We start from the raw sequence: 24,584 nt of genomic DNA on the forward strand, positions 1-24,584 counted from the left end.
CATTAGGAGCCACAAGTTTAGCTTCCAGAAGGCTGTTGATGAAATCCAACTAATTTAACACAATTCAGGTGAGCTGTAGGGCTGGATGCCAATCCAGAAATGGAGAGAGGTAGGCCATGGAAGGATTTAAAGAAAAAGATAAGAATTTTAAATTGGAAACAGAGGCCCGTATAAGTTGGAAGCTGCAGGGGAAGAAGGCAATTGTTTCTGTTGATTGGCTATTTATTTTGCCCCATTTCATTTTCAGACTATGCCAAGCATTTTGACACTGCCATTTTCAGTTGGTGCAATTTATATCAGCTCCAATGATCTTACAGGAATGCATTTATATTGATGTTATTTCAAAAAGAAGACAAGGAGCCTATGAAGGATGGCAGGCAGCAATGTTTGTAACAAATGAAGGATGGTTGCACCCACTCTTACCCACCCGCTGTTACCTTGAACTGAGTCAGCATTTTCTGTTTTTTATTTCAGATTTCCAGCATCTGCAGTAATCTGGTTTTGTGTTAGTGTTTAATTCACTGCCACTTCTCTTCCAGGAATGCCCACCTCGAAGTTCTTCTTCTCCGAAGGGATTTCCATTTGTCTCTTTCACCTCATTCATCTTTTCCAGGTTCTCCGTCACATTTGTTTTGACAGCGTGAAGGACATGAAACATTTAACCTCAATGCACAGGAGGAATAGGTTAATTGAAACTCTGACTCACAATCAGCTTGGAGGATATTAACATCTGAACAATACCATGAGCTAAGCACCCATCACTGTGAGGGAAATCATATTATCTTTGGCTGCATTTGCTGACAACGCAGCCACTTGGTGGCGCTGCACTGGCACATGCGCAAATGTAGCCTATTCAAATAAAATGTCACAGTCGGCGACGTTCAGGCAGCTGCCAGGACTAAAGATGGCGCTGCACAAATAATCACACAAAGGCAATGAAAACACATGGCAGCACACAATGGCCGGAGAGATCGGCTGGCTGGGGCGTGGCCAGAGGGAGCAGGCAGGGGGGCAATTGCCGAAGAGATCGGGCGGAGGGGGCAGGAGGAGAGCCCACCCGTCACTACCAAGGTCTTCGGCCGCCCCCCCCTGCTTCCACACCCCCCCCCCCGCTTCCCCCCCAAACCCCACTCTCCCCACACACCCCGCTCTCTCCCCGCCTCTCCACTTGCTCGGTCCCGGGTTATGCGATGACGTCATCTGGGCATGCGTGTAACAGTCCTGGCAGTGCGGAACGCAGTGCACGCGCAGAGAGCAGGAGCCCGCTTGTGCATGTGCGCAGGTTGGCGCAGTCGGATGATGTCCCCGCCGGCTGCGTTGTCAAGAATCACTTTGATTATCTCTATGCTGTGTAGACAGCAGGAGAGGAAATGAGTTGTCTCTGACCTTGCAGTTCTGCATAGCTCAGGAGACTGAAAGATCAAGATAAAGAGGTGTGAAAGACGGGGCAGCTGGGCAGGCTGATAACTGATATTACGGCCTGAGGCTGGAGACTGAGACTGAGACACTATAAGAAAGGACAACATCGGAACGTGGGCACTGCAGTAAGGTGAAGAAGGACGGGGATCAGTCATCTCCAGATCCAGACCTACAATCAGCATCGGTAACAACCAGCTGCATGGGTGATTGTAAGTTTCAGTCAAATCTTAAAGGAGTTTGTACTGTGGTTTTGTTGGTCTAATAAACTGACAAATTTAGGTTGAGCCAAAACCTGCTTGTCGCATGTATTTTGTTCTTGTAATTCCAGGGTCCAAGAATCATTGTAAAGGAGGAAGGGAACTGAAACCCTTGCAAATGCAATCTTCCATAGCAAAGCTTCCAGTATGTCTTCCATTTTGTCAGCTGAGGATTCCCCTGCACCATGGTTGACAGGCCCTCGACCATGTCTGTTCCAATTCCCGCACATCTGCTCTCACTGCTTCCCCTCCCTCCCAGAACCACAATAGGGTTCCTCTTGTCCTCTCCTTCCACCCCACCAGCCTCCACAGTTGACAGATCATCCTCTGCCATTTCTGCCACCTCCACAAAACAAATCCTTCCCTCCCCTTTCATCGTTCCAAAGGGACTGTTCCCTCTGAAACACCCTGGTCCACTCCTCAATACCTTCTCCCCTTCCCATAGCATCATCCCATGCAAGCCCAGGAGATGCAACACCTGCTCTTTTACCTCCTCCCTTCCCACTGTCCAAGGCCCCAAACACTCATTCCAGATGAAACAGTAATTTACTTGTACTTATTTTAATTTAGTACGCTGCATTCGCTACTGACAATGTGGTCTCCTCTACGTTGGGGAGATCGAATGCAGATGGGTGACTGCTTTGTGGAACACATCTGTGCAATCCACACGTGTGACCCCAAACTCCCGGTCTCCTATCATTTTAATTCTTCACCCTATTCCAAGTCTGTCCTCGGCCTCCTACCCTGTTCCAATGAAGCTCAACATAAGCTTGAGGAACATCACCTCATCTTTCCATTAGGCACATAACAGCCTTCCAGGCTCAACATTGAGGTCAACAATTTCAGATAATAACCTCCTCCCTTTTTTGGACAGCAGCTGTTGATGATTCTGCTATTCCCATTTACACTCCTCTGGACACATCTTTTGTTTCTTTACTTGTCCAATTACCACGCACTTCGGCCCTACACTATCATCCCTTTTATCATTTATATACCCCAGCTATCAGACCTTTCCTTTTGTTCTTTCCCACTACCTTTCCCTGCTTCTGTACCTAAAACCTGATAGAGCTGGAACTTCCAGTTCCCTAGAAATTGGACCTCTTTTGCGTCTATTTCACAGCCTTCCACTAGGTGTCGTTGCCATGTCGCTGCGCCCCCTGCCGGCGGGTGGGCGGAGTTACAGTTTCACCGATGGCGGAGGAGGAGTTGGAGGATTCGGCTTCTGTTCACAATGTGGTCGGAGCCGGCGGTCGATCCGGAGACAAGATGTTCACCTTGAAGAAGTGGAACGCCGTGGCCATGTGGAGCTGGGACGTGGAGTGCGACACCTGCGCCATATGCAGGGTGCAGGTGATGGGTAAGCGACAGGCCTGGGCCGGCGGATAGAGCCTCGGTACTCGATTACTGCAGGGCCGGGTCCAGGGAGGGGAGGGCGGGTTGCCAGGCCGGTGTGGGGGGAGTGAGGCCGCCGGTGAGGGGGTCGGGGTTATGAAGGTGAGGCTGAGCCCGGCGAATCGGTACATCGCCCCCAACATGTGGCATTAAAATCAGCAGAAACACACAGGAGCCGGTGACCTAAAGATGTGCCGGGCCTCTGGACAGGTTCAGGAGCATCTTTAGTAAAATACCTGCAGGAGGCGATACTGAGCCCTGCCCCCGGAGGACCAGATGGAAGTAAAATCTATTCGGGTAAATGCCATAGGACACCACAGATATCACACAAGCAATAATAACGACCTACAACATAGCGACATTACGCAAACAGTAATTAAATCATCTTGTGGTTTTGGATATCGATTGCTGCTTCTACACACCAAGCCTGCCAATGGATACCGCCTGCCAGCAGTCACCCTCTGCTAGTGGGCACTGCCTGCCAGTGGACACATGCATGCCAGCAGTCACCATCTTCTAGCGGTCATTGCCTGCCAGTGGTCACCACCCACCAGTGAACACTAGTCTGATCCCTCTGCAGGCCTGCCTGCCCACCAGTCATGGCGGAGACAGCGACAGCCAGTTGGAGGTTAGGGGTGGAGACGATGGGGATAGTGGGGTGTTGATGGCACACAAGGGGGCTGGAAATTATGCTCAGTTGTCTAAAGCTCTGGTCAGGCTCCAGCTGGAGTAACTGCATTCTTGTTTTAAGTACCTCAACCCAGGAAGGATATTTTGGCCTTGGAATGGTTGCAGAGTGGATTCAGCAGAATGATACTGGGGCTTACCCTAGGATACCCTATCTCCTTATATGGCTCAATGTCAAATTTATGTTTGATAACACTCCTGTGAAATGCCTTGGGGCAGTTTACTGTATCAAAGGCACCATTAGATTAGATTAGATTAGAGATACAGCACTGAAACAGGCCCTTCGGCCCACCGAGTCTGTGCCGAACATCAACCACCCATTTTTTATACTAATCCTACACTAATCCCATATTCCCAACAAACATCCCCACCTATCCCTATATTTCCCTACCACCTACCTATACTAGCGACAATTTATAATGGCCAATTTACCTATTAACCTGCAAGTCTTTTGGCTTGTGGGAGGAAACCGGAGCACCTGGAGAAAACCCACGCAGACACAGGGAGAACTTGCAAACTCCACACAGGCAGTACCCGGAATCGAACCCGGGTCCCTGGAGCTGTGAGGCTGCGGTGCTAACCACTGCGCCACTGTGCCACCATATAAGGGCATGTTATAGCAAAGAATATGGAGCAAAAGTAAATGGGGTTGAGTGATGGGGCATGTTTGAGGGGCTCCTATGTTCCTAGAAGGCCAGAGTTAGAGGAACAGACCATTCAAGGGGAGATATTGGGCACTGCTTCATTAACTGAGTAATTATGAAAGAAACTGAATACTGCAGTCATCAGTGAACAGCCCCAGTCCTGACTTATGATGGAGTGAAGATCATTGAAGAAGCAGCTGAAGATAGTTGGACCAAAGATACTGCCCAGAGCAATTCCTGCATCCCAATTCTGCAAAAGGGGAATATCTAGGTTATAGTGTTTCACTGTGGAACGTTGATTTGGTTTCCAGATCCCTAACTTCTACAGCATTGTCAAAATGATTGTTCCCTTGCTTGTTTAGATGCCTGCCTTCGGTGTCAAGCTGAAAATAAACAGGAAGACTGTGTTGGTAAGTTTTTGTAACAAGTTATTCCGTTGTGTTGTCAATTTCTGCAATTTCGTTAGGTGTTCATCATTTTACAAGTCTGTGACTTCAGTTTTGTTGATTAAGAAAACCATAAATGTCCCACAAGACCACGATAAATCTTTTGTTCTTGAATGCACAACCCACCAAAAAAAGGTGCGAGCCCTCAGCACTATAAATTTTACATGCAGCTAATTCCAAATTAAAAATGATACCAAGCCCAGATGTATGACAGCTAATGTGTCTTTGAAAATCTAAAGAGCAGAAACAGTTGCTGTGCCGGTGCAGTATGAAACAAATAGACGGATAGCACTGCTTGCCATCTCTACAGGTGCACAGCAAGCCCGCCTTCAGCCGGAACCTGCAATAGCAAAAATTCTTTACCAGGAGGGAGTGGGCCAATGCATCTGAAAGATCCAGCAGCGCTATCTGTGGCATTCCCCACCAGCAGATTAGTCGTTTCCTGCCAATGGTTTTTTTCAGAGGTTAGCCCTTCATTAAAATAACACTCACCTCATACATATGTGACTATGCTGGAGGAAATTTAAACAAGGAGCAATTGCTTTCCAAGGCCAGATGAAGCTGGGAAGCAGCAACAGTAACTTGCATTTATATAGCACCTTTGACTGAGCCACATAAGGCGGTATAAGGACAGGCGACCAAAAGGAGTTTTAAGGAGTGTCTTAAAGGTTTGCGGAAAGATAAAAGGGAAATAGAACTGATGGACTGGGGTCCAGAGCAGCAGCCGAAACACACACATGAAAGGACACAGAGAAACTCAAGTTACATAGTATGCTTACATAGTAAAACTCCAACAGAAGCTCGATTCGGCCTGTGAGTGATTGACTACCTACTTAAAGATTCAGGTCACTTAATTTCAGTTGATGGGGCACTTTTGTTGGCTTGTTTTTTACAGCTGGAGTATTGTGTACACTTCTGGTTACCACATTGCAGGAAGGACATAATTGCTCTGGAGAGAGTACAGAGGTGATTTACAAGAATGTTGCCAGGGTTGAAAATTGCAGCTGTGAGGAAAGCTTGGATAGGCTAGAGTTGTTCGCCTTAGAACAGAGGAGGCTGAGGGGTGACTTAATTGAGGTGTACAAAACTATGAGGGGCCTAGATAGTGGAGGCAGGAAGGGCCTGTTTCCCCTAGCGGAGAGGTCAATTACCAGGGGACTCAGATTTAAGGTAGAAGGATTCAAGGGGACATGAGGAAAAACTTTTTACCCAGAGGGTGGTGGGTGTCTGGAATTCACTGCCAGATCGGTAGTGGAGGCAGAAACCCTCAACTCATTTAAAAGGTACTCGGACCTGCAGCTGAAGTGCTGTAACCTGCAAGGCTACTGCAGGTGCTGGAAGGTGGGATTTGATAGGGCGGCTAGTTTTTTCAGCCGGCGCAGACACGATGGGCTGAATGGCCTCTTTCTGTGCCGTAACCTTTCTATGGTTCTATGTTTGCCATAGCAATCCTTGTTCTGGGATGCTGGTCTCTTCCTCTTGAGAAAATCAGTGGGAAAAGAACAAAATTGTTGCTAGGAATTATTTGCAAAGCAGTATGTAGAAAGCAGAATTCTGCATTACTGGGAGTCTTAACAAAACAGAGAATGATCACAATAGATCTGTGGGAATAGAAGATTTGCCAAAAGATAGATAGAGATCTCTGAATTGTGTAGAAAAACTCTCTCTCCCTTTTGTGCCGTAGGATGGGATCATAGTGGAGTGTCAATTTCACAGGGGCGTTGGACTGGAGGAATTAAAATGGCAGGATGAGAAAAGCCTGGTTATCTGTCTGTACAGATGGAGCATTGATCTGGTACTGCAGAGAGGCAAATAGTTATGTTTCCAGGATTGGAGTCTCTCGCAAATTGAACATTTGTATGTCAGAAGGTGCAGAGACCTGTAGTAGCTGTAATCCCGACAGGTGACGGCAGCTTAGGGAGGCCCGAATATTGGTGATAAAGCTGGGAGAATGGAAGGAAACCTGGAGTTACCCTCTGAGACATGCTTAATCACCCAGTAAGTGTAGTACCTGAGATATTTTTTTTTTCTGGCATTTACCAGTTTACTCGTGTAAATGAATTCCAGTTTATGTCACTGTTTAGCAGGTTACTAGACACAGCAGTGCCTCAGTGATGACTGTCCCTACAATTTTTCTTTTGCCTTCATCTTTACAACTGTTCACCACCACCAGCAGTTTGTTTGATGCCCATGCTAAAGAATTAATAATGTGGACTAAATTACTGCAAACTAATCAAGTGAAAATAAGCTAAGAGAATTGTCAAGAGATAGGAGGGTAGAACAGTTAGTGGATGGAGACATTCAGATGACGGCCTTCTGTCTGCTCTTATAACACAGGTGTTAGCCCATCCACTATTGACCACCCACAGTAATTTTTATAGTATGGTCACTATGTACTACAGAACAGTGATTCTGGGGCCCACAGAGACCTTCCTGGAGGTCCACGACGGACAGCCAGCTCACAGGTGGGCAACGGGCCAGCGCACCGTGGGCAAGAGTAAATGAGTTGAACAGCAGCCAGATACATGCTGTGCTCCTCCCTTGCTCCTCCTCTCCCCCTGCTCCTCTAGTGCACTCTCCATGCTCCTGCTATCCCCATGCTCTGCCTCACCATTGCTCCTGCTCTCCCCCTGCACCCCTAGTGCTTTCTCCGTGTTCTGCTCTCCCTGGGCTCCTGCTCTCTCCAGGCTCCTACCAAGGATAGACAGACTCTGCAGTGAAAAGCAGGCACACTTATCTTACTGATGCCTGTAAGTAAATACCTGTTTTCTTAAAAGCACCATTAAAACATGTTTTACAATCAGCACATTTATATTATGCTATATTATTCTATAGTATAATTTAGATGGAGGGGTGGCAGAGTGGTCTCTGATTAATCCATTTGAAAAGGGGTCCTTCAACCAAAAACGTTTGAAAACCACTGTTATAGAGAATGTTACTCATCAATCTTTGTGTTCCGATTCCAAGGATATATCTCACTTATGTATAGTTGTCCATATAAGGGAATCTAATTTTTTTTTAGTAATTTTTAATGTTTGGAAGCGCTGACTTATTTTTTTCTTCTTACTTTCCAGTGGTTTGGGGAGAATGCAACCACTCCTTCCACAACTGCTGCATGTCGCTGTGGGTAAAACAGAACAACCGTTGCCCACTTTGCCAGCAGGACTGGGTAGTGCAGAGAATAGGGAAATGAAAATTGTGGTGAATCCTTTCACTACTGTCTTTATGGGCGTTGATGTGTTTGATTCAGTGGAGTCTTATGAAGTGAACACCATAAGAGTGGCTACAGTCTTTTTATAGAAAGGTGACCAGTCTGTGCTAAACTAAATGAATCATATACCATTGTTGACTTGTATATATTTATTAAAAAGCTGGAGAGAAATACATGTTTTCCTAACTTTTTGTTTTTATCCAGGTGAAAGTTTGATTGTGAGGGTTACTGTGGATATTGTACAATTTTGCCCACAAAAAGTCTGTAGCATTTGATTGTATGGTTTGAAATTAAAATACATGCATTTTTCTTGGGTTGGAGATATAGTGAGTGTCTTACCTCTTGTATATTGTTTTAAATGGAACCACCATGAAGATTATTTTAGCAGCTGATATTCTTCACAGTGTGCTGAGTTCTCAATATCAGCTGTAATGCCTTAATGGGTAAATGCAGCACCCATTCTAACTGCATTCTTGGCAGAAAGGTATCGACACAGATTAGGCACTTTGAATGGTCACCCTCGCACACCTCTTCCCATCCAGCTCCACAGCATAACTGACAGAAGTCTGGAAACCCTTTCGGCCAGAGAATGGGTGGGACGGGGTGGATGAGAGATATGGAGACCAGAAGAGGGAGAATTTTTTTCAAAATGGTTAAAAGAAATGGAATTTCAAACAAAATATGCTGTTTTGAAAATATGTTTCTAAGTTTTATTCAAGGATAGAAAATGTAAATCAGACAATCAAACCTAATAATTTCTAAACCTGTACAGATTGATGCTCTGCTAGGTTAAGCCATCTCATTGAATAGGGTTCACAAGCTTGCACCTGTTGAATTGAGGAACAGTGACTGGGTGAATCCTCATTCACAGCTTTGTGGTTAAGGCAAGAGGTATTGTAAAGGTATAGAAGAACATTAGGAGTAGGCTGTACAGCCCTTCCAGCTTGCTCTGCCAGTCAATCTGAATCATCATCTACCTCAATGCTATTTTCCTGCCGTATCCCCATTTCCCTTGATTCCCTTAGTCTGCAAAAACAAAGATAAAGCCCTTCGGATGCTGACAATGCATCACATAGTGAAACCACGCACACCACCCGTCCCAACAACTAGTAACGCTAATGCCTGGGGAAGGCAAGAAACAATGCAGCCTGACCTGCTGAGTATTTCCAGCATTTTCTGTTTTTATTTCAGGTTTCCAGCATCTGCAATATTTTGGTTGTGTTTTGATGTTTAATTAACTTGGAGCTTCTCCTCCAGCCATACCCATCTTGAAGTAGTTGTGCTCTGCTCCCTCACGGCATTTCCATTTGTCTCTTTTACCTTATTCATCTTCATTGCTTTGTTTCTCTTCTCGTGTTTGATCAGTTTTCTAGTAAAACTCACTTTCACAGCCATTTCTCTTTCCTCACCAACTGTCTCCTCTGAATTATTCAATATGGATTTCAACTGAAATTCCTCCCTTCCTGTTTCGGATCCACCCATGATTACAGATATCTCCAAGATATTCAGTATTCCTCAGAGCACTGCTGTTACCACTTCCTGAGATCCACGCTCAACGCCATGTGTACGTTCTCAACCTCTCTCTTCAGCAGCACCCAACTCACACTATCTCAGAGTTGTCGTGGTTCACAGTTCCATTTTATCCTTCACCTTATCTGGCACTTTAACCAAACCTTTTTTCTTCCTTTCAGGTGTCAAGGGCCGCAAGCTTCAACAGCTTTTGGAAACCAACGTCCTCCGGGTCCTGTTTCTCCTGCACTTTCCTCCTTCCAGCCTTACCCCTTACCGCATTTTCACAATCCTCTCTGATTCCAAACAGTCAGTCCTCAGCAGAGGTCTCAGCTTCACCCCTTTATGCCTCCACCTTAATGAATTTTGATGCTGAGCTCTTTGTCCATCACTTTCATTTCCACGTCCACTTCTTTGGCCCACCACACAGCAAACCCTTTCTCCCATTGTAAGAATTCTTGTTCCACCTGGACAACTCCTTTTGGCCTCTTCGCTAGATGTTTTTGTTGGGAATTGCCAGCGTGACATCGGCTGTCTCAATTTTTCTACTCCTGTCACTCATTATTACATTCTTGTCTCTGAACTTGCATTAAACCTGCTGACAAAGGTGGCACTGTCGTACATTGGTGAATCGACCTCTACTTTGCAGAGGTCGATAGCAAACTATCTGACACCTCCTCCTACTTCCCCTGGACCATGACACCACCACCAAATGTCAAGCAGTTGTTTCCCAGATTGACATCCCGAATCTACTGTTTCACCCCTTATCCAGTTTATTCCCACCTACATCTGCGACTCTTACGATGAACTCCACCACTTTAACAGTTTCTGGTCCCTCTACACTTTCATTCCCCATAAGGATGACCTGAGGGTCATCCACTTCTTCCGTGCAAATATACAGCCAATAAGCAGTCTCCACATATAGATGTGGCACTGCAAATATATATTCAGCACAGGTTAGTTTCCATGGTCATACATCAGAAAGTGATGAGAGTTTCTAGAGCAGGAACACAATGAATTAGTAATGAAGCAAACTCAATGTATGAATATCTAATGAAGTGACAGTATTCATTTTTGTTGAGATAAAGAATCACATGCAGGTCATTTGTACGCTGAATTGGGCAAAGTGTTAGCATATCATGTTTAAGTAACAGACTGACATATAAGCTAAGATACAGGATCCACCTGAGGATTTCAAACACAGCCATGTTTTAAAGGAGTAGATTAATTTTTTCATTTGTTGTTTAACAAAACAAAATGCTGTAAGTACACAGTAAATCTATCACCATCTATAAAGAGAACTGAGAAGTTACCTTTTTTTATAAATATTGATTGAAGTCGATAGGAATCAGGGAAAACTCTCCAATGGTTCGAGTCATACCTAGCATAAAGGAAAACAGTTGTGGTTGGTGAAGGTCAATTGTCTTAGTCCCAGGACATTGCCACAGGAGTTCTTCAAGGTAAAGTCCTAGGGCTGAATTTTATGAACCCCCGGCATTGGAGCTTGTGGCGGGAGGGGCTGGAAAATTCTTCCGGGACAAGCCCGTCACGACACCGAGAAAGCCCTGCTGCATTTTACCAGCAGCAAGACTTCTGTGCAGCCCCCCCACGCCTCGCTACCAAGCAGCGGGGCCTTCATTTGCCTAATTAAACTTATGCAAATACAAGTTAGTTAACTGGACCCGGCAGCCATCCCACACTGATATTCTGGCGGGTGGCCGGAAGTCCCGTGCCTTCCAATCACCGTTTGGGGATTCAAAGTGAGACACTAGTGGAGAGGGGGAGGAGTTTAATTTTCAGGTTGTGGGGGGGGACAGGGGAAACTTACTCCATTGGCTCGGGGAATGGTGGGAAGGGGTTGAAGGGCAAGGGTAATGAGTTTTGGGGGGAAAGTTCAGGTTGAGAATTAAGTTTATTTTGGATGGGATAGGCCCAAAAACAAACATAGGTGGGGAGTGGGAGAGGGGATTTCAGTTTTTATTTAGCTTTTAACACAAATTTAAAATAATGTCCCTTTAAAATTTCAAATGTTACTGCAGGGCTTGAAGCCCTTTAAAAATGGCACAGGTGCCTCTACGTCATCAGGGGCAGCCATTCGGCCCCCTCCATTTAAATGAGCCTCCACGTGAAATATCGCGGGGGCTCAGTGGCGGCCGCTGCACGCAGGTGGACTGCTGATTTCAAAGCAACGGCCATGACTTGAGGCGCGCTAATAAAATTCAGCCCCTAGGCCCAACCATCTTCGGCTGCTTCATCAATGACCTTCCCTCCATCATAAGGTCAGAAGTGGGATGATCTCTGATTGCACAATGTTCAGCACCATTCGCAATTCCTCAGATACTGAAGCAGTCTGTGCCCACGTGAAGAAAAACCTGAAAAACATTCAGGTTTGGGTTGATAAGTGGCAAGTAACATTTGAACCACACAAGTGCCAGGCAATGACCATCTCAGCCACAAGAGAAACCACCTCCCCTTGATATTGAATGACATATTCATTGCAAAATACCCCACCAAAAACATCCTGGGCGTTGTCATTGACCAGAAACTTAACAACCAGCCACATCAGTACTGTGGCTACAAAAGCAGGTCAGATGCTGAGAATTCTGTGGCGGGTGACTCACTTCCTTACTTCCCAAAGCCTATCCACCATATATAAGGCACATGTCAGCAGTGTGATGGAATACTCTCCACTGGATGAGCACAGTTCCAACAACACTCAAGAAGCTTGACAACATCCAGGTCAAAGCAGCCTGCTTGATTGACACTCCAATCCACCAAATTAAACATTCACTCCCTTGACCACCAGTGTACCGCGTCCGCAGTGTGTACCATTTACAAGATGCACTGCAGCAATTCTCCAAAGCTTCTTTGACAGTACCTCCCAAAACCTGCGATCTCTATCACCTAGAAGGACAAGGGCATCAGGCACAAGGGAGTTTCTCAAGTTGCCCTCCAAGGCACAAACAATTCTGACTTGGAAATATATTTCCGTTCTTGCATTGTCACTGGGTCAAAATCCTGGAGCTCCCTATCTAACAGCACTATGAGTACAGTTCAAGAAGGTGGCTCACCACCACCTTTTTAAGGGTAATAAAGGATGGTCAATAAATGCTGGCCTTGCCAGCGATTACCAATTCCCATGATTGATTTTAAAAAATGGAACGGCTGCGTACTTCCACCATTAACTCATTAATTGATGTCATAATATTTCTTTCACCCTTTTAGACTTAAGTACAAGTCCCAATTGACTTTTAAAATTCATACATTGTGCTCCACAATGGATAATTTCAACTTTCCAGCTGTGTAATTATTTAATAATAGAGATAAAGGTTTTGTTTGAAAGGTGAGTGGTTCCCTAAACTCACTGAATGGATGTTAATACTGTTACAAGCAGGTGAGAAAGAGGTCTAGGGTTCCCTTTCAGCCTTCACCTCGTCTTAATGTATTAGGGTTTTATTTTTAAACACACTGTGTTTTAGCTCCCCCTTGGTGAATTCTTGTTCACTGCTTTCCAATTATAAGGCAAAGAAATGAGCACAAACAGGCTTTCTTAGGTTTAAAGAAGAAAGGTGAAATTTTATTAAACTGAAACTCTAATTCAGTTGACGCCTACGGATACACGATGCACCCATGCTAGCATGCATACACGATACACACATGCAGATAGAGATAGAAAGAGCAGAAGAAAAATAAAGTGGAAATTTTGAGGCAATCTCTGAGGAGGGTTTTTTTGTTACTGTGCTTCGAGCTCGCTGTAGTCCTTGATTGTAGGTAGATGCTGCTTTTCATTGGGGCCCAGTATTATTCTTAAACCTTGTTCACTATCGGAGACTTTTATCTCTTGGGGTTCATGTGTCTTCAGGGGGTTTCAATTCCATGAGAAAGAGGTGGGAGCAGACAGACAATCAGGAGGTCTTCTTCAGTCCAAGAGAAAAGAGCTTTCTCCCAGTTCAAACACTGTCTCTACAATTTAAAACACCCCAACTTGGTGTGCAGGGTAGTCACGTCACTGATATAACCACTTCTGGCTTTGTGTATTGGGTGGGTCAGGGAATAGTCCTTTGTCTACAAGCCTGTCTGTTAATATGCAAAAATGTCCTTCCAACCAGGGGCCTGGCAACCCCTTGTATCAGGCCTTCTCTTCTTCCCACCAACAATTTGAAATTTAATGTGTCCATGAGGCAAAATTAATATGCCTCATTCTTGGCCGGTGGGGGCCTGCATGACATCCCCAAACCTGGGGGAATGAAATGCGATTTGGAAAAAAGGCTTGAGAGAATATATATAGGCTACAGAAAAAAAACATGCATTTCTCTCATTCATTTCCACTCATTCATAAATCCTAAAGCTTATTAAAATTGCCTGTCTTGGTGCCAATGCTGCTTGAATTTCCCCTTTTTGGCATCCCAGTAATCATCTGGTTCTTTGGGGAAGTTTTTCTTCAGTTTGCCCATTGCCATGACTGCCTAGGATCTTTGTTCCTGTTGAGGTCTGCCAAGGATTGTGGGGGCGGGGGGAGGTTAGATTTAATTAGCCCTAAGTTGGAGCTTTTTCCAAGAGAGTCAGTCATGGGCGGGTCTATCCTGAACTCTCTTTCAGTGCTTTGCTGAGTCATGCAAAGGCTTTTGACTTCAGGGGATGGGTGGTTCTTTTTTCGCTGACTGTGAGGGAGGATTCTTTGTTAATCTCCCCTTTGTTCTCTGGGACACTCCTGCCTGCAGGTATTTGTGTAGCCTCTGCTGGACTCCCCTGTGGCACTTCGACTAGGTGAGGCATCACCCTCACGGTTTCTCTGCCCCCTAGAGGTCTTTCTTTGTCTCCGCAGGTACCTGTAAATGCTGTTAGCATTTACGTAGGAGGATGTAGGGTCTAACTTTTCACATTTTTCGGGGTTGTTTGACCGGACTGTAGGGATTTTCATCCGGGATTCCTCCCAGAATTCCTTTAACCTGCCCTCTTGGTCACTTTTAACCCTTCCCTTTCTAAACTTTTGCCAGCCCCTTTTGTTCTTAGCAGGGGTACCTTACAGTTCACCAGCCCTCTGCTGGAGGGTACACCTAACACTCATACAGGACTTTGGGGTGCAGGTTTCACTGTAGGTTGGGGTTTCCCCTCAACCTGACACATGTGGCAACTCTTGCAGTACTCCACCACATCTTTGTGGAGTTTTGGCCAGTCAAACTGCTGTCTTATGCAGGCTTTGGTCTTTCGTATACCAGCATATACAGCCACCATAGTCTCGTGGATCCTTCTTAATATTTCTCTCCAGTACCTCTGTGGCACCACTAACTGTTGAACTACTGTCCACTCCTTGCTCTCAGGTCTGTGAGGAGAACTCCATTTCCTCATCAGTACCTCATTCTTTAAATAGTAGCAATCTGGGACTCCCTCATCTTCACTTTCAGACTGACCAGCCTGTGCTAACTCTTGCAATACTGTTGTCGACTCGCTGAGTCTCACCGAGGAAAAATCCATTTAATTCATTCCCTGGGACTCCTAACTTCCCAGAAAAAAGTCTTGGACAGGCAGAACTCATGGTCATCTGCCTGCAGTGCCAATGCAGTCTCCTCTGGGGGAGCTAGTTTGATCATGGCCTGATACACTACACATTCAGGGAAACTGCAGGGGACCATCTCCTGCCACTGCCCTGTCTCTCTGACCTCCTGCGGTCTTTCTTTCACTACTGGGGGGCAACCACTTTCACCCCCGCCAGATCATTCCCTAGGATCAGGTTAACCCCGTCCACAGGCAAACGAGGGACAATCCCTACGGTCACCGGTCCCAAAACTAGGTCGCACTCCAGGTCCACCCGGTGTACAGGTACAGGCATACACTGCTCTCCAATACCATTCACCACCATTCAGGTGTTCACTGCACTCTCTGGGGAAAGGTCAGGCCTTTTCCCAGTAAAAGGGATCCAGTGGCCCCTGTGTCACTGCGAATTACTATGGGCTTGCTTGCCCCACTCGAGGGGTATGGGGTTACTTTCCCTTCAGACACAAAACCTTGATAACCCTCAGGAATCCTATTAAATTTTCCTGCACTTGCAGCCATAAGCTTCCTGGGTCTCAATCTTACTGCAGTTAAAGCCACAGCTTGCTCTGCTGTGCTTTCCATCAGATTCCCGTCTTCACTGAATGGATGTGCCCTGATTAACCCTACCGGTTTTCCCTTTAGTTTCCAGTAGTCAGCTTTTAAATGCCCTGCTTTTTTACAATGGAAGCACACAGGTCTCCAGGTCTCAGTCTTGCTCACAGCACCTTCCTTTTTGGCGAGAGGAGTGCCCCCTATGTCTCCTGCTTTCCTTTCTCTCCCAGGACTGCCTTTCCCACCCTTTGTCCTTTTCAGATTTGTGGGGGTAATCTGGAAAGATTCTCCCCTGGGAAACCGACTTATAAATTAATGCAAACTCATCGGCCAGAACGGCTGCTTGCCAGGCTCTCTGAACCCGCTGCTCCTCTACATGGGTCTTTATGGAGAGTGGGAGAGAGTTTTTAAATTCCTCTAATAGAACTACTTCCCTGAGATTCTCATAGCTGAGCTGTACTTTAAGAGCCCTCAGCCATTGGTCAAAAGCCAACTGCTTACTTCTTTCAAACTCCAGATCAGTTTGATTAGCTTGCTTCTTGAGTGTTCTAAACCTTTGGCGATAGGCTTCGGGTACTAATCCATATGCCCCAAGATAGCATTTTTGGTCAGTTCATAATTTAATGATCTCTCATCTGGCAACAGGGAATAAACCTCATGGGCTTTTCCAGTTAACTTGCTTTACAGTAAAAGAGACCAGGTCTCAGCTGGCCATTTTAGCTGCCTTGCCAGTTTCTCAAAGGACACAAAAAATTCCTCCACAGCTTTCTCATTGAATGTTGGGATTAGATGAGCTAGTTTTAACAATTCTGTGCACAGCCCTGAAGTACACTCCTCCATATTGGCCATGTTTTCACTGGGGTTACTCTGTCGCCCCCTAGTTAACTCAAGACACTTCAACTCTTTTTTTGCATTCCTTCCAGAATATTCTTTCTCTCTCTCTCTCTCCTGCCTTTCATTTTCTTCACATTCCTTCTGGAAGGTTCTCTCTTTCTCCCTCTCCTGCCTCTCTCTCTCTCTCTCTTCCCTTTCTCTTTCCTGTCTCTCCCTTTCTCTTTCTCTTTCTCTTTCCTCTAATTCAAGTTTCCATTGTTCCATATGTACCTTTGCTAGCAGTACCCTGTCTAGGTCTACTTCTAACACTGCTTCTGCTTCTTCAGATTCAAGGGAAAAATGGTTGGCCACTAGCCTTAGGAGTTCAGACTTCCTAGCCTTGCCACGTACAGTGATCCCACACTTCTCAGCCATTTTTCTCAACTCCTCCATAGACAGTGCTTTTAACTTATCCCAAGTTACTTCACCCTGGCTTGGAGAGCTACTAGCTTCAGATGCAGACATGTTAGTATTCAAGCACACACAACCACAAGTAAAACCTGTATTGATTTTGATTGGAAACAGTTTGGCTTCCCACTTCCAACTTCCAATTTCTCTTGTTTTTCTGTGGGTAAAATTCCAGATGCTAGCACCCAAAGTTCTGTTACAAGCAGATGAGAAAGAGGTCTAGGGTTCCCTTTCAGCCTTCACCTGGTCTTACTGTAACAAGGTTTTATTTTTAAACACACTGGGCTGAATTTTACCGGCCCTTCAATGCTGCGGGTCATGGCACGGGGGCCGGTAAAATGCTTCAGGGAGAGGCCCACCTTGACCTGTCAAGACGGGCCCGCCGCATTTTACCAACGGCGGCAGGACCTCAGTGCGGCCCCCCCCCCACCCCGCCGCACGGCAGCGGCACCACAATTAGCATATGGTAATGCTTCCTTACCTATGCTGATTATGCAGCCCGCCACCACTCCACCAACACTGCCAGATTTTTTGTTGAACGGGCGGCTGTCACATGCCATCCCGTTCACGATCTGAAAAGCCGGTGGGTCCTCACTCTGCATTACGGAAGGGAGGAGGGAGGGGGGTTACACAGGGGTCTAACTCAGCATTCTTAAAGTGAGGGGGGATACACAGGGGTCTATCTCAGCATTCTTAAAGTGAGGAGGGATACACAGGGTTCTAACTCTGCATTCTGGGAGGGAGGGGGGATACACGAGGTCTCACTCTGCATTCAGGGAGGGAGGGGGGGGATACACGGGGTCACTGCATTCTGGAAGGGAGGAGGGGCGGGGGGGATGCACAGGGTTCTAGCTCTGCATTCTGAAAGGGAGGGGGTCTGGGATTACTGGAGGGAAAGCTGTGCTGGCATGAAGGGAGGTACCGTGTACCATCCCTCCGTTAACAGTGTACGCTCTGTGTTTGTGAGGGGGCAATGGCACACTAGGCACCCTGTGTGTGGGGAGAGTGCCAGAAAGGGCAGGAGCATTAAGGTTTTATGGATGGTAGGGGCAATCGATTCAGTTGGTCAGATCTTGATGTGGTCATGCTGTGCCACTCTGGGTGTTTGCCAAAATGGGCAATGCCATGGCACACCACATCGTTGATCCAGGAAAGCAGCTAATGTACCCGTCAACATTAATCGCTGCCCTGTTAAGAACCTTCGAATACATGCAGGGTTCAACTCTATCACATGGAAATAGGGATGGCTCATCCTACATTGTGTGATCATCTGCACATGAGGATCCGTATGCGCCAGAGGCAATATCAACAGGCAGATGTGACCCACGTAGAGGTTCTCGGTCGTGAGCAGCAGCCCCCAAGGGGAGCCTACCATTACGGTTGCTGTGCAGGTACTGGCACCGCATGACATGCCATTGGATGTCAGAGCACCAGTGTCAGAGGAGATTGTGCATGTAGAGAGGGTGGTGACACGTCTCTGTGCCCAGCTCAAGGATGAGCCCATAGGCTCCAGTGGACATCCCATGCCTTTGTTCCTCATAGTGGCAGCGGTTCTCAAGCCAGACACCTCTGCAGCCTTTTAGGGGCCCACCAGAGACCTTTTTGGGGTCACACAGTCAGCCGTGCACCGCTGTATCAGGGAGGTCACCAACGCCCTGCACCGGAGGGCCAGTGAGCATGTCCACTTCAGGACGGACTCTCACAGCCTGACCCAGAGGGCCAGTGGTTCTGGCACTATTGCCAGAGAATCATAGGTTGTAATGTTCATAGACTGCACTCATGTGGCCATCAGGCCTCCCGCCAGGCTACCACCTGCAGACATCACCATTAAAGGAGCCCTCTCAATCTAGGTGAAGCTGGTGTGTAAACACCACAGATGCTTACAGCGAATGTGTGACCGCTTCTCAGGCAGCTGCCATGACACCTGGGTCTTGCGCCAGTCCTGGCTGCCACTGCTGTTCACTGAACTGGCTCAGATGGAGGGGTGGCTTCTTGGAGATAAGGGCTATCCTTTGCAGACATGGCTCCCGACACCAGTGAGAGACTCCACCACTGCTGCAGAGGAGAGACACAACGCCAGCTACTGAGCTACATGAGCCACCATTGAGCAGGAGATCGGCATGCTGAAAGAGCACCTCCAATGCCAGTATGGATAGGGTGATGCCCTGTACTACGGGCCAAAAAGGCCAGCTCCTTTCTTTGCTGCTCTGCACAATTACACACCCAATAGGCCCAGCATAATGAGGAGAGACGTCAGCAGGATTCCTCCTCGGACTATGAGGACGCTGAGGACTTACAACATGAAAGAAGCATGGGAGGGCAGATGGCACCCAGACCCTGCACGCAGGGCTAGCAGTGAGCTAGGGATGTACAGAGGTGGCTTATCAGACAAAGGTTGTCTGCTCCATAGGAACCGACATGAGCTCTACAAGCCACACATCAGCCTCACCCACCTGCTCTGCACCAGTCCACATCTGCAGCATCCTAGTATAAACCATTAGAGGCAGCAGCTGACTGAGCCAATGTCCATGTCACTGCATCCGTGGAGATGCTCATGAGTAATGGTGGCATAGCAATGATGTTATTGCATACGTTGGCTCTCCTGAAGGGCCAATGGTGCAAAGGGATGTGACATTGGTGCTACATGCTGGCACACATCATTCATACAGAGAAAAGGACACACATGTTGGTGAGGAACATTTAGTGAAAGACGTATTTACTTTGCTGTGACACCCATGTATTCCCATTTGTTTCAGTGTGTTCTCTGTAAACCTCTGTAATACCTTTTATGGTGTATTTAAGTCTCAAGTCCTGGAATGTGCAAATTTAAGATTATTCACCCAGGTGCGGCACGCCTACAGGAAGGAATGTTACACTGGAGTGGGAAAAGAGGATCGCAACTTCACAGGACACTGGGACACAGCAGGGTAAGTATGTGGCAGCAAAGTGGAAAGTGCTGGGGTCACTCAGCAGGTCAGGCAGCATCAGTGGAGAGAGAAGCAGAGTTAACTTTCAGGTCTGTGAACTTGGACAAGTTAACTCTGCTTCTCTGTCCACAGATGTTGCCTGACCTGCTGGATTTTTGCAGCACTTTCTGCTTTGCTGCCAGATTGACAGCAGTCCCACTCTTCAGCATCAGGTAATTATTCTTTGACAGCTGTCAGGAAGCAGGTGTTGCAGTGCTTAAAATAGGGCCCCGGCACCTGCTGCCCAGCTGTCAAAAACTCTCTCACTGCACCGAATGTCCCACCTCTCCCCACATAATATGGGGAGGGCGGCTCGGTGCCCTGATTCTAATGAGCCATCGCGATTAATATCATGGGGGCTCTGCAGCAGCCGGCGAATGTGGGTGGGCCGTCGAGTTCAAAGGTCTCCGCCGCAGATGGCGGCACCCCAATAAAATTCAGCCCACTGTGTTTTAGCTTCCCCTTGGTGAATCCTTGTTCACATCTTTCCAATTATAAGACAAAGAAATGAGCACAAACAGGCTTTCTTAGGTTTAAAGATGAAAGTTGAAATTTTATTAAACTTAAATTTAAACTCTGATTCAGTTAATGCCTACGGATACACGATGCGCCCATGCTAGCATGCACATGCGATACACACATGCAGATAGGGACAGAAAGAGCAGAAGAAAAATTAAGTGGAAAAGTTTAAGACAACCTCTGAAGAGAGTTTTTTGTTACTGTGCTTCGAGCCCGCTGTAGAGTCATTGATTGTAGGTAGATCTTGCTTTTCGTTGGGGCCCAGTATTATTCTTAACCCTTGTTCACTGTAGGAGATTTTTCTATCTTGGAGTTCATGTGTCTTCAGGGGGTTTCAATTCCATGAGAAAGAGATGGGAGCAGACAGACAGGAGGCCTTCTTCAGTCCAGGAGCAAAGAGCTTTCTTCCAGTTCAAACACTGTCACTACAATTTAAAACTCCCCAAGTTGGCCAACAGGCTAGTCACATGACTGGTATAACCACTTCTGGCTTTGCATATTGGGTGGGTCAGGGAATAGTCCTTTGTCTACAAGCCTGACTGTTAATATGCAAAGATGTCTTTCTAGCCAGGGGCCTGGCAACCCCTTGTATTAAGCCTTCTCTTCTTCCCAGCAACAATTTGAAATTTAATGTCCATGTGGCGAAATTAATATGCCTCATTCTTGGCAGGTGGAGGCCTGCATGAAAAGACTTACCTTTCAGTGATTCTCCACTGTACCATAATTTTGCACAGCTTTCCCATAATTGGCCTGAACAACAATAAATGACATTTATCCTGATTTTTTGCTAAGGTTTCTCAATCCACTTTTATAAAGGGTTGAAATCTTCAGAGAAAAATATACATGGGCAGATAGTCTGTTAATTTTTTTTTCCCCAGACGGCATCGCATTTTACAAACATGTACTTCAGGAAACCCAAGCATTTTGCCTTTTCAGGTCACTTAGGTAGATATTATTGAGCCTTACGGGCCATATATTTTATCTCCTAACCTCTTCTGCAACACCAGATGTATCAGCACAGGAAGATAAAAACAACTGCTGACTGCAAATGAACTTTTTTATGGTTTGCTTAGAAAAACAGGGCACCACAGTTTGGAGGTTAATATTGACGCATGAGTTACAATACCTTTTCACAACATTTTAACTTGTATTCACTGGAAAAGGCCAAACTAGGGTTGGATGTGCCCCATTGCTACTGCCCAGCTTTGGGCAGGAGCTGCAATGTCAGAGGTGGACAATAGGACCGGGAGTCATCTCATAGTCTGCCATTATTTCAAGGGCTTTCTACTAGAAAGGATGATGCATGTTGATTACATTATCCTGTATTTAAATAACAGGAAAAGGTTAACAAGTTTCTCGCTACCAACACTTCAGCTGAGGCTGTGGGCCATTTCAAATATAAAGGGTAATTTTTTAAAATATTCTTCCATGGGATATGAGCCTCGCTGACAAGGCCAGCATTTGTTGTCCATCTTTAATTGCCCTTGAGAAAGTGCGGATTTACCTAATGCAATCAATCTCTTTTAAAATGGCCCAAGCTGTAAAATTTCCCAACAACATTCCTAGCGTCTTTGGCGCTAAGATACCAGTTTGAAGGCCCCAGTGGATCCCACTTCAGCTCTTACAGTGACCAGCATCCAAATCACACCAAAGAATGGAAGCAGTGACCAAAGGAATTCATTGAAATGGTTCTAGTGACATTTGAAATAGTCTTTGATCAATAAAAACTGAATATTTTATCTTTCATCCCATTGGTTAATGGGTCATTTGGAATATAAAACTGCTTCTGTGTACAAGTTGTATCTCAGATAAACATTTTCCTCATTAGTTCACAGAAACATGTAGTAAGCAGCTGGTGTCTGATAATAGGATTCCAGTCGTCTCTGCACGAAAGCAGCATGAGGTATTACTATACCCCGATCTGTGTTTCCAAGATAATCAGCTTGTATAAGTGAATAATCAGCTAAATAATTTTTCTCCAGTCATTGCCTGCACTTCCTCATTAGTCTTTCTGTCTGTGTAGGATATGCGGAACATCTTCCGATATGTCCACATCTTGAATGCATTCAGCTTATCAATAGTCCCTTTGTTTGTTGTCTATGTCTCCGAGGCATATAACATAGATGACACAGATACCTCCCATGGTACTTCTTATAGAAACTAACAGGAGTAGGCCATCCAACCCCTTGAACCTGTTCCACCATTCAGTTAGATCATGACTGACTCATGACTCAACTCCATTTCTCCATTTACCTGCCTTTGATCCATATATCTCTTGATACCCTCACCTAATAAAAAATGTCAATCTCAGTCTTGAAAATGTCAATATACTTAGCCTGATGATGGATTTTTGTAACCTACCCACAACTGGCCTTAAACTATAATTAACTGGAGTTTCCTGGTTTCTCCCCCTTTTCTTAAACAATGGATTGGTGCAATCAAAAGGGACAATTCCCAAATCTAGATAGCTTTGGAAAGTGATGACTTTTTTTATTCATTAATGGGATGTGGGCATGGCTGGCAAGACAAGCATTTCTGCCCATCCCTAACTGACCTTGAGAAGTTGGTGAACCACCTTCTTGAACCACTGCAGTCCATGTGGGGTAGGTACACCCATAGTGCTGTTAAAGACGGAGTTCCAGAATTCCGACCTAGCCACAGGAAAGGAATGGTGATTTAGATTTAGATTTAGAACATTACAGCGCAGTACAGGCCCTTCGGCCCTCGATGTTGCGCCGACCTGTGAAACCATCTGACCTACACTATTCCATTTTCATCCATGTGTCTATCCAATGTCCACTTAAATGCCCTTAAAGTTGGCGAATCTACTACTGCTGCAGGCAGGGCGTTCCACGCCCTTACTACTCTCTGAGTAAAGAAACTACCTCTCACATCTGTCCGATATCTATCACCCCTCAACTTGAAGCTATGTCCCCTCATGTTTGCCATCACCATCCGAGGAAAAAGACGCTCACTATCCACCCTATCTAACCCTCTGATTATCTTATATGTCTCTATTAAGTCACCTCTCCTCCTCCTTCTCTCCAACGAAAACAACCTCAAGTCCCTCAGCCTTTCCTCGTAAGACCTTCCCTCCATACCAGGCAACATCCTAGTAAATCTCCTCTGCACCCTTTCCATAGCTTCCACATCCTTCCTATAATGCGGTGACCAGAACTGCACGCAATACTCCAGGTGCGGTCTCACCAGAGTTTTGTACAGCTGCAGCATGACCTCGTGGCTCCGAAACTCGACCCCCCTACTAATAAAAGCTAACACACCATATGCCTTCTTAACAGCCCTATTAACCTGGTTAGCAACCTTCAGGGATTTATGCACCTGGACACCAAGATCTCTCTGTTCATCTACAGTACCAAGAATCCTCCCATTAGCCCAGTACTCTGCATTCCTGTTACTCCTTCCAAAGTGAATCACCTCACACTTTTCCGCATTAAACTCCATTTGCCATCTCTCAGCCCAGCTCTGCAGCCTATCTATGTCTCTCTGTACCCGACAACATCCTTCGGCACTATCCACAACTCCACCGACCTTAGTGTCATCTGCAAATTTACTAACCCACCCTTCTACACCCTCTTCCAGGTCATTTATAAAAATGACAAACAGCAGTGGCCCCAAAACAGATCCTTGCGGTACACCACTAGTAACTAAACTCCAGGATGAACATTTGCCATCAACCACCACCCTCTGTCTTCTTTCAGCTAGCCAATTTCTGATCCAAAGCTCTAAATCACCTTCAACCCCATACTTGCGTATTTTCTGCAATAGCCTACCGTGGGGAACCTTATCAAACGCCTTACTGAAATCCATATACACCACATCCACTGCTTTACCCTCATCCACCTGTTTGGTCACTTTCTCGAAAAACTCAATAAGGTTTGTGAGGCACGACCTACCAGTCACAAAACCGTGCTGACTATCTCTAATGTACTTATTCTTTTCAAGATGATTATAAATCCTGTCTCTTATAACCTTTTCCAACATTTTACCCACAACCGAAGTAAGGCTCACAGGTCTATAATTACCAGGGCTGTCTCTACTCCCCTTCTTGAACAAGGGGACAACATTTGCAATCCTCCAGTCTTCCGGCACTATTCCTGTCGACAATGACGACATAAAGATCAAGGACAAAGGCTCTGCAATCTCCT

At 46.0% G+C, this 24,584-nt stretch overlaps 1 protein-coding gene across 2 annotated transcripts; it reads left to right on the forward strand.

Annotated features, from left to right (window-relative positions):
* Positions 1 to 2,825: 2,825 nt before the first annotated feature.
* rnf7 (ring finger protein 7) lies at positions 2,826 to 8,376 on the forward strand. Of its 2 annotated transcripts, none has more exons than XM_068041534.1 (3): positions 2,826 to 3,033; positions 4,762 to 4,809; positions 7,920 to 8,376. In XM_068041534.1, the coding sequence occupies exons 1-3, from the start codon at positions 2,868 to 2,870 to the stop codon at positions 8,036 to 8,038; spliced, it is 333 nt and encodes a 110-aa protein (XP_067897635.1). In that variant the 5' UTR covers positions 2,826 to 2,867; the 3' UTR covers positions 8,039 to 8,376. The 2 variants fall into 2 exon arrangements, with proteins under 2 accessions (XP_067897635.1, XP_067897637.1); XM_068041536.1 differs by having other exon boundaries at positions 2,826 to 3,026.
* The last annotated feature ends 16,208 nt before the right edge of the window (positions 8,377 to 24,584 follow it).

Source organism: Heterodontus francisci, chromosome 11 (assembly GCF_036365525.1).
Source record: "Heterodontus francisci isolate sHetFra1 chromosome 11, sHetFra1.hap1, whole genome shotgun sequence".
NCBI lineage: Eukaryota > Metazoa > Chordata > Chondrichthyes > Heterodontiformes > Heterodontidae > Heterodontus > Heterodontus francisci.